Genomic DNA, 12,140 nt, shown 5'->3' on the forward strand with positions numbered 1-12,140 from the left:
ACTGACTATCTGGACCCATTTCATACTGGCTTTAGGGCAGGCTATGAGGTTGAGATGGTCTTAGTCAGCTTCATAAATGGCCTTCACCAGAGAGTTGACAGAGGGAGTGTAATTTTGCTAGTTCTTTTGGATCTCTCAGCACCTTTTGATACAATCAGCCATGGTATCCTTCTGGATTGCCTGAAGGATCTGGCGATAGGAGGCACTGCTTTACAATGGTTCCACTCCTATGTCTCAGGCAGATTTCAGATGGTGGCACTTGGTGACAGTTGCTCTTCTAAACAGGAGCTACTATATGGAGTCTCAGGGATCCATTCTGTCACCAACACTTTTTAATATCTACAAGAAATGATGTCCCTTGAGGACATCAAGGGATTTGGTGTTGGGTGTTATCAATATGCTGATGACACCCAAATCTATTGCTTCTTGTCATCAATATCAGGAAATGATTTTAGCCCCTTAAATGACTGCCTACAGGCAGTAATGGGCTGGATGAGGGATAATAAACTGAAGTTGAATCCAAGCAAGACGGAGGTGCTTATTGTTGGGGTCATAATCTGCAAGATGGGATAGAACTTCCTGTTCTAGACAAGGTTGCACTCGCGCAGAAAGAACAGGTTCATAAATTGGGAGTGCCCTTAGATCTGGGTCTCATCCTGGTGCCTCAGGCTGAGGCTGTGGCCAGGAGTGCTTTTTACCAGCTGTGATAGATTTGACAACTCCACCTGTTTCTTGAGGAATGACCTAAAAACAATGGTACACCAGCTGGTATCCTCCAGGTTGGACTACTGCAATGCACTCTATGTAGGGCTGCCTTTGGACATAGTTCAGAAACTTCAGTTAGTCCAAAATGCGGCAGCCAGATTGGTCTCTGGGGTATCCTGGACAGATCACATTATGCCTGTTCTTAAACAATTTCACTGGCCACCTATATGTTTCCAGGCAAAGAACAGAGTACTAGTTATTACCTTTAAAGCCCTGAATAACTTAGGTCTAGGTTACCTGAGAGAGCACCTTTCCCTACAAGATCCCCACCATTCACTGAAATAATCAGGAGGAGTCTGTCTTCAGGTGCTACCAGTTCATCTGATGGCGACCTTGGATTGGGCCTTCTCAGTTGTCGCTTCTAGGTTGTGGAACATGCTCCCCATGGGCAGGAGAGGATGACCTTCCTTGGAGGCCTTCAGGAGAGCCTTAAAGACCCATCTTTTTAGCCTGGCTTTTAATGATATCTAGTTTTAATTTTAATCTGGTTCAAGTGTAATTGTTTTATTATGTGTTTTTGATTTTTATGTAAACTGCCCTGAGCCACTTTAGGAAGTGTGCTATATAAATCGAATGAATGAATGAATGAAAACAATCTCATTCCACAGTAACTTCTGGCACCACATTATGATACCACATCAAAGACAGAACACAGACCAGTCCTCTAGAGAAAGAGACACATGTTCTGGGCTTTCCTTTTAAAAGCTGCAAACACATTTTAAAATGCCAACACACCTTGCTACCACTAAGGCATGCACACATGCACATGCTCACAAGTTTTTCAATGTTCGCTCAGTTAATTTTAGATCCTGCTCAGCTGAATCAGGAAGGCTGCTCTCTGAATGTAGGTGCGCACACAATGCGCTGATACTGCTGCCCAGAACAAAACTCATTCCGCACAGAGATGAAAAAAATTAGAGGGACCACTGCTTGCTACCTCTATCTTTTCCCCACTGTGGATAAAAGCAGGTTGTGGGAAATGTGCAATTTCCTGGACAAACAGCATGAAAGGAAAAGTTCAGAAGCCCTTCTCCACCTGCACCAGACTTCACTTCAAACTGCAGTCAGACTGGCTGTTTAAAGGTAACATCTAAACAAGGAATCCTGGAACTACATGTAGCAAGAAGTTCCAAACTTGCTGTGAAGGTAAATAAGCGGTCAGGATGGGCTATTTAATACCCTTTGAAAAACCTATCATGTATTCCTGAGCATGACTAGTACCGCACATTGTTCTTTTGGAATTCCCATAGGTGCTGGGAAATCAATTTGTGCAGATTTTTTAAGAGGGAGAGAGAGAGAGAGAGAGAGAGCGCGAGAGAGCGCATGTGTGCACATGCATACGCACATACGTGCATGCACATATAAGCAAAGTTTGGTAAGGAACCCAAATCAAACAAGCCATTAAGTTTGGGTTAAACCTTTGTCCTATTGAAATCAGTAGCAAAACTGATTTCTCAAAGTTATATTTCAGCTTTGTGTTCTTTCCCACCTCTCTTCCCTTAATGTGGAAGAGATGGTGCCCTTATCTTCCTCAGTGTGTGCTTGTGTAATTCCAAACATAGTCCTAGACTGCAAGACTTCCTCAGGGCCAAACACCCTGTTCAGCAAGGTCAGCATTTGATGTCAAGGCTTCCTTACTCAGCAACAAAAACTAGCTCTACAGAAATGCCTTGACTAAAAATCCTTTAACAAAAGTGCTTTACAGATTATTTCTGTCTTGAGGTGACAGGGAAGGAATCCAGAGGGAACTACAAGAGCAACCAGATTTCTTATTAAACGATTTGACTTTTACTGATCAGGCATTAAGTTTCAAAATTAGAAACAGTAGAATCAAGAACTTTGCTCCCTAATGTTCCAGAACACAAGGCGATCAGTTGGGAATTGCTTCCTAATGTTCCAGAACACAAATCGACAGTTGGGAATAATAATGTTAAATAGTTTAAAAAGCAGGAATTTACAGACCCCGTCACAGGCATTAAGCTGTGACAGTTGAAGCATCCTCTCTCTCTTTATGAGGTTTCTTAAGTAACCTTAGAGAAAGAATGCGTCAAAAATTCCTTCTAACATCTTTTGAATGAAAGATAATCCCTTATCCCAATGAATTACAGTACAAGCAGAAGAGTTCCAAAATAAGTTCTAGAGAAGGGAAAGTGAACAATTGTTCTGTAGCATAGTTTGTATGGGCCAGTTCAGAATAACCTCAGCCCATAGTTGCCTCTACACACAACGCTGGGGCCGCGGCACAAATCAACATCACTCAAGAACATGCTGACGTGATCATGGCACATTCTTTAATCACATGTGAGGGGTGATCACTCAAATCACCCCTCTACATGTGCCAAAAACCCCTGTTTAAACACATGGTTAAAGGATGTACCGTGATCATGTCAGCACATCTTTGAGTGATGTTGGGAAGAGCATGTCTGCGCTGTGGTCTCGAGCGGTATTGCATGTAGGGATGGTTGCAGGCTACAGTTCGGACTCTATGTGTTTTGCTTTCTCAGAAGTGAGGCATGGCCCTTATTATCTCCATCTCTCCTTCCAACATCCATTCCTAAAGAGGCAATTCTTACTTCACAATAAACCAGACTTCCAAACAGGAACTGAGTGCTTCTCGTCTATGAAGTTATGATCCATCAACCCAACTCTTTCCTCCTATACCTATGCATTCAGACAGCTAAAATTCCAGAATCAAACTATGTACTGAATTTTCACCTCATTTTTAATAAAGTTTCAATCATTTATAATAAAATCAGTTTTAAGCACACCTCCACAAAATAGTCATAAATAGCAGCAATTTAAAATAGCAAGGATAAACTATAAATTGATCTGCAACAGAAAGTATTCAATCACTGGAAGAATGCTTTCAGAAATAGAAACACTTCAGCTTTCACATAAAGTCTTCAGAAAGCAGGGTGGATTTGATTTAAATCAAACTGATTTAAATCACGATTTAAATCACAATTTAAATCACTAGCAGGGTGGATAAAAATCAAAAAAATCCGATTTAAATCAAAAATCTGATTTAAATCAAAAATCCAATTTTTTGATTTAAATCGGATTTTTTTATTTAAATCAGATTTTTTTTTATTTTTATCCACCCTGCTAGTGATTTAAATCGTGATTTAAATCAGTTTGATTTAAATCAAATCCACCCTGTCAGAGAGGAAGCCTCTAGAAGGAGAGTTCCACAACTATGGTGCCACCACTGAAAAAGCCCTGCCTCTGGTACCTGCAAAACATATCTCAGCAGGGTCTCTGTAAGGTAAAGTGTGCCGTCGAGTCAGTGTCGACTCCTGGCAACCACAGAGCCCTGTGGTTGTCTTTGGTAGAATACAGGAGGAGTTCACCTTTGCCATCTCCCACACAGTATGAGATGATGCCTTTCAGCATCTTCCTATATCGCTGCTGTGCTGCCCGATATAGGTGTTTCCCATATTCTGGGAAACGTACCAGCGGGGATTCAAACCGGCAACCTCTGGCATGCTAGTCAAGTCATTTCCTGCTGTACCATTAGGTGGCTATGGTCTCTGTAGCTTATCTCAAAGCCCAGGCAGGTTGATATGGGATAAGGTAGTCCCTTATAATAGCAGAAATACCCTAAGAAATACATTGACTTCATGACAACATAAGGTGGTTTACCCTTCCCTGCATTATACTGGTATTTACACAGGAAATCTATATATAAACTAAAGAACACAAAAGTTATCATCATGCAAAACAATATATCATTTCAGTGGAGCTACTGTTCTTTAAAGCAGGGGCTTCAATTACATTCTGTGACACTGTGATGGCTGGAGATAAAGAGCACACATAATTGGTTGTAGATCAACAGATTTTTCTATGGGCTGTTCTACATACTACAGAATTTAGCAAGTACACACTTGTATACTATTTCTTCCCACAGCATTCTCCATTACTTATTTATTATTATTTATTTATCATATTTTTATACCGCCTCATATGTACATCCCCAGGCGTCCTTTGCGGCCAAAGCGCCAGTTCAGGCCGAGGCTTTGCAGAGAGAGGAGCTCTGCTTGCGAGCTCCTCTCTCCTTCTCCAGTTACCGGTATGGGTCCCTGATCGGGCTTAGAAGGTTAGGACTGGGCAGCTGGGAGGGCGGGCGCGGGCAGGGGCGGGGGCGGCCACAGCGGCAGTTACCGTAGCTTGGGCCGATTCGGCCCCTAATCCGGGCGGGCGGGCGGCGGCGGGGGTGGCTGCGACGGCAGTTAGCTTGGGCCGATTTGGCCCCTAATCAGGGGGGGCGGCGGGGGACAGCATTCGGACCATAAGACACACCCTCATTTCCCCCCCACTTTTTTGGGGGGGGAGTGCGTCTTATGGTCCAAAAAATACGGTAGATGCTCTTATTTCAGCAGGGAGCATATTCCAAAGCCCCGGAGCAGCCACAGAGAAAGCCCAGTATTGGGTCGCCACCAAACAAGGTGGCAGCAACCGTAACCAGACCTCTCCAGAAGATTGTAACAGGCAGTAGAGTTTATGACAAAGGAGGTGCTCTCTTAAATAGCCTGGACACAAGCCATTAAGGGCTTTATAGGTAATAACCAGCACTTTGTATTTCACCCGGAAACATATTGGCAGCCATTGCATTTCTTTTAAAATTGGTGTTATGTGGTCCCTTCATGTTGTCCCAGAGACCAATCTGGCTGCCTCATTCTTTACCAATTGTAGTTTCTGGACTTCATACAAAGGCAGCACCACCATGTAGAGTGCATTACAGTAGTCAAGCCTGGAAGTTACCAGCATATGTACCACTGTTTTAGGGTCATTCACCTTTAGAAATAGACGTAGCTGATGTATCAGCCAAAGCTGATAAAAAGCACTCCTGGCCATTACCTCAACCTGAGAAACCAGGGGAACTGTGTACATATACTGCATGAACATGTGATGGGAACCCAGAGCCAACTATGGATTTCCATGACAGGTAGGACTATCCAAAATAAAAGTTAGACAACACCCTAGGTATATATACACTGTACAGGTGTTCACCCACTCATTCATTAGTTCTCCTTCCAACATCTCTCTAAACTCAAAGTCTTATTCTGCTAAAGATCAGGAATCCCTACACTGCTTTTATTGTTCATAGACAACAGAGCTTGCCTGCCTCTGGCAATCTTACTTTAACTTTCCTTCAGAAAAAGAAAGCCATTTTAGAAGTTTAAAGATATCTCACAAGCAATTAGAGGAAGAGATGGGTGTGTGGAAGATTTGGAGATAAGGAATCCTAGCAAAGGCAGTTTGCACATTCTCCCCCTGGAAGAGAGGAGCTGTCATTGCCACAAATTGTGCCACATTCCCCATTCTTGTGCACAGCAGGGAAATGCTTGACTAACAAGCAGAAGGTTGATGGTTCAAATCCCCGCTGGTATGTTTCCCAGGCAGCAGCGGTACAGGAAGATACAGAAAGGCATCATCTCATATTGTGTGGAAGGAGGCAATGGTAAACCCTTCCTGTATTCTACCAAAGAAAACCACAGGCCTCTGTGGGCACCAGGAGTCAAAATCAACTTGATGGCACATTTTACCTTTACAGGGAGAGGGGAAAAAATTCTAAAAAGAGAAGTGCTGGGACTCAGACGTAACTTGATGCCATGTCATCTGGCCTGCTCCTTTAGCCTAATTCTATGGAGCAGCAAAAGACATGATGCACACTCTCAGAGACAGCTTTCTCTACTGTTTGCCATGTTCATAGACTGGCCCCAGAAATTAACAGCAAAAAAGAACTCAGAAGCTAAATCCAAGCCAGGCTCGGACTGGCCCACAGGGCTACAGAGCATATTCCTGGTGCGCCCCATCCGTGGGGCACCCCTGCGCCCCACTGCACTCGGCAGCAGTGAATTAAGGCAGCACCCTTAATTACTCATTCTGCTCAAAACCTGGCGCCCTTCCCACATGCATTCCACCACCCTCTCAATGCCCCCAGTCCAGCCCTGATCCAAGCTCAAATTAGAACCTTAGAGAGCCAGCGTGGTGTAGTGGTTAGAGTGCTGGACTAGGACCAGGGAGACCCGAGTTCAAATCCCCATTCAGCCATAATACTAGCTGGGTGACTCTGGGCCAGTCACTTCTCTCTCAGCCTAACCTACTTCACAGGGTTATTGTGAGAAGAAACTTAAGTGTGTAGTACACCGCTCTGGGCTCCTTGGAGGAAGAGCGGGATATAAATTTAAAAATAATAATAAAATAAACCACTGCTTCTGGAGCCGTAGCTGGAATGAATCGTTTATGCTCAGATAAGTATGCACAAGGAAGGTGGTGAGGATACCGGCCTTTAATCACCTGACCGTGTGTGCGGCAGAGAGACTTAAAAATGGGGTAAACAACGTAACTTAGGCTACCAACCCATACAAGCCTTCCTGCTGTGTGCCCAATTGAGTTCAGCGCCAACGGGTCTTGCTTCCAAGTAAATGTGTGCAGAGTTGCACTGCAAGGCTGTAGCCCTATGCAAACTGACTCGAGAATCCCACTGGACCCAGTAAACATGGGCAGCACTGAGCTGGAAACTGCCGGTAAGTGATCGTGTGTATGCCGCCCAAGTGTGGAGAAGCGGCCTGACAACAGATGCTGCTGCGGATGCCTTCAGTGGTAGCGCCTCTTCCTTCCCACCAGCTCCGGAGGCACAGAGTGGCCTCTAGCAGAGCAGGGGAACGGCGGCGACGGCGGCCCCCACGTACCTGCTCGGTTGCTGCAGGAGGTCCTGGAGTTGGCCGGCGGATGCCACTTCCATCAAGGCAGTCGTTCCTCCTTCCGCCATCGCCGCCATAGCTGGTGTTGATCCCCGCGCCGCGGCCAAGAAGGAAGGGGCGGGGGGGGAGAGAAGGGGAAGAGAACGGGGAGGTGCTAGGAACACATGCTATTACCCAGCCTACCACCTCTGGACTGCCTCACCACGCATGCTCGTTTTTGGTTTTTTTTTAATAAATAAATTACAACCTCAATCTCGAGAGCGAAGCTTGAAGTCTCGCGCATGCGGGTTAAGGAAAAGTGAAGCCCTTCGCAAGATTCTGTTGGTTTTTCTGCCCGCAACACCTAGCCGTTCCTGCAGCCAGAGCTTATTCAGAAGTGGTACCGCTGAAGTTAATAGAACTTATTCGCAGATCAGGGCATTTATCTTAGAGGTTCACTTAACCCTGGCTAAACGCCAGGTAAAAAATTCGGGTTTGGCGCGGGGGTTAGCCTAGGTTAGGCTGCGTGTGTGAATACCCTTGTCTCCCATCCAAATGCAAACCAAGACAGATTCTGCTTAACAAAGGGAAAATTCATGCTGGCTACTGCCACAAGAGCCGCTCTCCTCCCGATGTTCTGCATCTGGATTTTTTAAAAAAATGTAATGGGATGCCTAGTATTATTCTTACTATTATCGGACTATTGATTAATTAAGTGCCATCAAGTCCGTGTCGACTCTTAGCAACCACATAGATAAATTCTCTCCAGGATGATCTGTCTTCAACTTGGCCTTTAAGATCTCCCAGTGTTGCATTCATTGTTATTGTAATCGAGTCCACCCACCTTGCTGCTGGATGTCTTCTTCTTCTATTTCCTTCAACTTTTCCCAGCATTACGGACTTCTCAAGGGAGCTGGATCTTCGTATAATGTGTCCAAAGTATGATAATTTGAGCCTGGCCATTTGTGCCTCGAGTGAGAATCCTGGATTGATTTGTAATATGATCCATTATTTTGTTTTCCTGGCTGTCCATGGTATCCTCAAAAGTCTTCTCTAGCACCAAAATTCTGAAGCGTCAATACTTTTTCTATCTTGCTTCTTCAAAGTCCAGCTTTCTCATCCATAGAGTGTCACGGGAAAAACCATTGTCTGAACGATTCTAATCTTGGTAGGTATAGACATATCACGACATCTAAATATCCTTTCCAAGGCCTTCATTGCAACCCTACCAACTGCTAGTCTGTGTCGTATTTCTTGACTGCTGGATCCTTTACTGTTGATGGGCGATCCAAAAAGGCAGAAGCTTTCCACCACTTCAGTGCCCTCATTGTCAGTTCTGAGGCTGGTTGCTGTACCCATTGTCATTAGTTTAGTCTTCTTTACATTTAGTTGTAGTCCCATTTTTTCACTATGCTCCTTGACTTTCATTACTAGAGCTTGTCGATCATCCACATTCTCAGCTATCAGAGTGGTGTCATCAGTGTAGTGCAGGTTAGTGATGTATCTTCTTCCAACTTTAAAACCACACTCTTCTTCTTCCAGTTCAGCTTCTCTCAGTATATGTTCAGCATATAAGTTGAATAAGGAGAAAGTATACAGCCTTGCCTTACTCCTTTGCCGATCTGCAACCAATCTGTTTCACCATGTTCCATCTGGACTGTGGCTTCTTGTCCTGAGTATAGATTTCTCATGAGAACACTGTTCTGGGATGCCCATTCTCCTAAGGATATTCCACAACTTGACATGGTTGATGCAATCAAAGACTATTCTGTAGTCAATAAAGCACATATTGACTTCTTTTTGGTATTCTTTGGCTTTCTCAATTATCCAGCGTGCATCAGCAATGATGTCTCTTGTTCCTCAGCCTTTTCTGAAACCAGGACATTTAATTTTTATGGCAGTCTGATATCATTAGTTAGACTTGCGGGTTCCACCCCAGAACCTCTACCTATAAAAGCTTTGAAACAGTTTATGCAGCAAATGGCACTTCCCATCTCATGGCTTCAACGACCCTTCACTAGCTATTTTTTTGGGGAGTGCAACTAGAGTCCTGCTTGTTTGAGGAGCTGCTGCTGCAAAATGCTCTATTAATGCATCTGAGCTTGTAAATTGGCAGGAATAATCTCTATGCTGGAGCCTACCAACCCTTCCCCTAGCATTAATTCCATGTAGCCACATTAATCTCATGTAACAAAAAAATCCAAAGAGTCCTGATGCACCATAATATAATTAACACATTTATGAATGAATGAGGGGTAATTCACAGAGGTAATTCACACAATCAAAAACTGTTCTACCCGGTTTGGGAGTTGTGTGTGTTCCCAGTTTTCTGTTGTGTGGAAGCAAGGTAGGAGGAAAAGCTACCCAGATTTTCCTCCTGCCTTGCTTCCACACAATCATTTCTACCCAGGCTTTCCTCCTGCCTTGCTTCCACACGACCGAAAATTGGGAGCACACAGAACTCCCAATCCCGGACAGTACACAGTTTTTAAGGCTGTTCTCACTAGCATCCAAGCCTGGGATTGGCCACCCATGATAACCACTGGGATCCATGGGGGTCGCGGTGGTGCCACAGAACCAAACCCAGTGCTGAAGCCTGGCTCTTAGCCAATTGCCAAATACCGGCTGCCAGGATCGTGTATCATCACGGACTGCTTGGAGCTCACACTGACACAGAGACGGGGACCTAGATTGCCTGTCCCCTGGGGGAATCCCCCAGTGTACCGTGCTCAATGCGTGGTACACTGTGAGATACCTGGAAGCCAGGACAACGAGTCCTGGCCTCAGAGCAATCTGACCTGCTCTGCACTGCACGGTGTAGTGCTGATGGTGTGGGAGCATGCTCCACGCTCCCACCAGGCACAGCATGATCGTCTGGGGGGGAGGGGAGGGAAGGTTTTGGAAGCCTTCCACTCACTTGCCTAGTAGGTCATGTGAATGGCCCCTTTGATTGTGTGAATTACACCAGTTTTTGATTTTGTGAATGACCTCTATGGATGTCTTAGTCTCTAAGCATAAACTAACAGCAAAATATTTGGGGTATTAGAAGTTCAATTAATTTTTCATTTTCACTGACCTCAGTTCCTGTTCTTTCACTAGAGTAGTTCCACTGAAGTCAGGGAAAGTCATATTCCAGTTGAAGTGGATCCATTGTCACAAGCGCTGAACAGGTTCTAGACCAAATTAGTCATGACTAAGCACTATTGAAACATGATTAAGGAGCAGGGACACAGGAAGCAGAATCCAGACAACATTTGTCATAACTTACGTAATGACAGAGACGTAAGTTTTGGGCAGTATAAAAATATGTTAAATTAAATAAATAAATGAGTCCCTTTGGGACTTTGTTATGACTAATGTCATCTGGATGCTGCCCACTATATTGTTGCTCCTTAATAGATAAGACAAAGTTACATGTATCTTTGGGACTTGCTTACTTGAATGCTTACCTGAATTCCTGTTTATTACAATGGGTTAAATATGTCTAAATTTCTCTGTGTCTCACTAAATGACTGCAATTCATAGGGTTGTGTGTACCCTTTAATTATTTTTTACATTTCCTTTTCAGCTGTTCTTTCTCCACCTCCACCTCCACAAATCTCTCTGAATTTTAAAAGCAATCAGGAGATTTACAGCACAGTCCTAAACATATTTATTCAGAATTAATTTCCTCAACTTTCAGTGGGACTTACTCTCTCTTTTAATGTGTTTAGGTTTGCAGCCTTAGTCCAGGAGCAGTTCAGACAGAAACCATTACTCATGCAGCCAGAGTGGATAAAAACAAACAAACAAACACATTTGATTTTTTAAAAAAATGATATATTTATATAGTTTTAAATGAATGAATGAATCTTTATTACGGTCAATGACCCAATACAGAAACAAAACAAAACAATACAACTCGTTTGACAGAATACAAAAGGTTGCGGGGGAGGGGATATTTTTTTAACCAAATCATTCTAATACCATTTACTCAAACAATTTAGATATAATCCTAACTGCTGCTGCTGCTGCTGCTGCACAAAATTTAGCCACGTTAAGTATACATTCACTACAGTCTGCTAACAGAAAAGAAGCATACCCATCTACCAGGGATATTCTACCAGGGATATTCAATCAAAGAATAATTTTAATGTAGAATAAGAATAATGTAGCCAAAATTGCTCTTTTTAAAATAACCCAATTTAAAATAAAATCCAAACTTAATGCAAATATATTATTTCTTAACAATGAATTTATGATCCTCTTATGAAAGCATGTTCTCATCAGTAAAAAGAAAAAAGAAAGAATTGGGAGAAACATGTCAGTCATCATACTGCATAAGTTCAAGTGCTTTACACTGGGGGCTAGGAACTGGTAAGTTGCTACAAGTGTCATCCAAATGACCTTTCAATCCTGTTTTATTTCTAGTAACTACCTATCTCTGTTCAGAGTCAGTACTCTAATTATAAATATGTACACCTCAGTGGCAAGGTTCAGACATAATACAAAACTGTGGTTTGTGCTAACTAAAGCTAAGAACCCACACATGCTTTGAGCTTCCAGATGAGAAACCGGTAAGACATGGAGGCTATTCTCACGAGCAGCAGCCAGGAACCAGGCTTAGGGAGCCCAGCCTGTTCCCTGCTGCTCGTGTGCTGCAACAGCAGCCTCATGGCTCCCATTGGCGGCGCGGCGGCAAGCCTGCTT

The 12,140-nt window shown here is 43.7% G+C and overlaps 1 protein-coding gene across 1 annotated transcript in view; it reads right to left on the reverse strand.

The window, feature by feature from the left end:
• GLRX3 (glutaredoxin 3) overlaps positions 1-7,694 on the reverse strand; it is a 51,110-nt gene extending 43,416 nt beyond the window's left edge. Inside the window, exon 1 of the mRNA XM_053310577.1 lies at positions 7,461-7,694. Within this exon, the coding sequence (XP_053166552.1) occupies positions 7,461-7,549 (89 nt within the window). The 5' untranslated portion in view covers positions 7,550-7,694. The remainder of the gene's footprint in view (positions 1-7,460) is intronic.
• Positions 7,695-12,140: the final 4,446 nt, after the last annotated feature.

This window comes from Hemicordylus capensis, chromosome 3 (assembly GCF_027244095.1).
Source record: "Hemicordylus capensis ecotype Gifberg chromosome 3, rHemCap1.1.pri, whole genome shotgun sequence".
Taxonomy (NCBI): Eukaryota; Metazoa; Chordata; class Lepidosauria; order Squamata; family Cordylidae; genus Hemicordylus; species Hemicordylus capensis.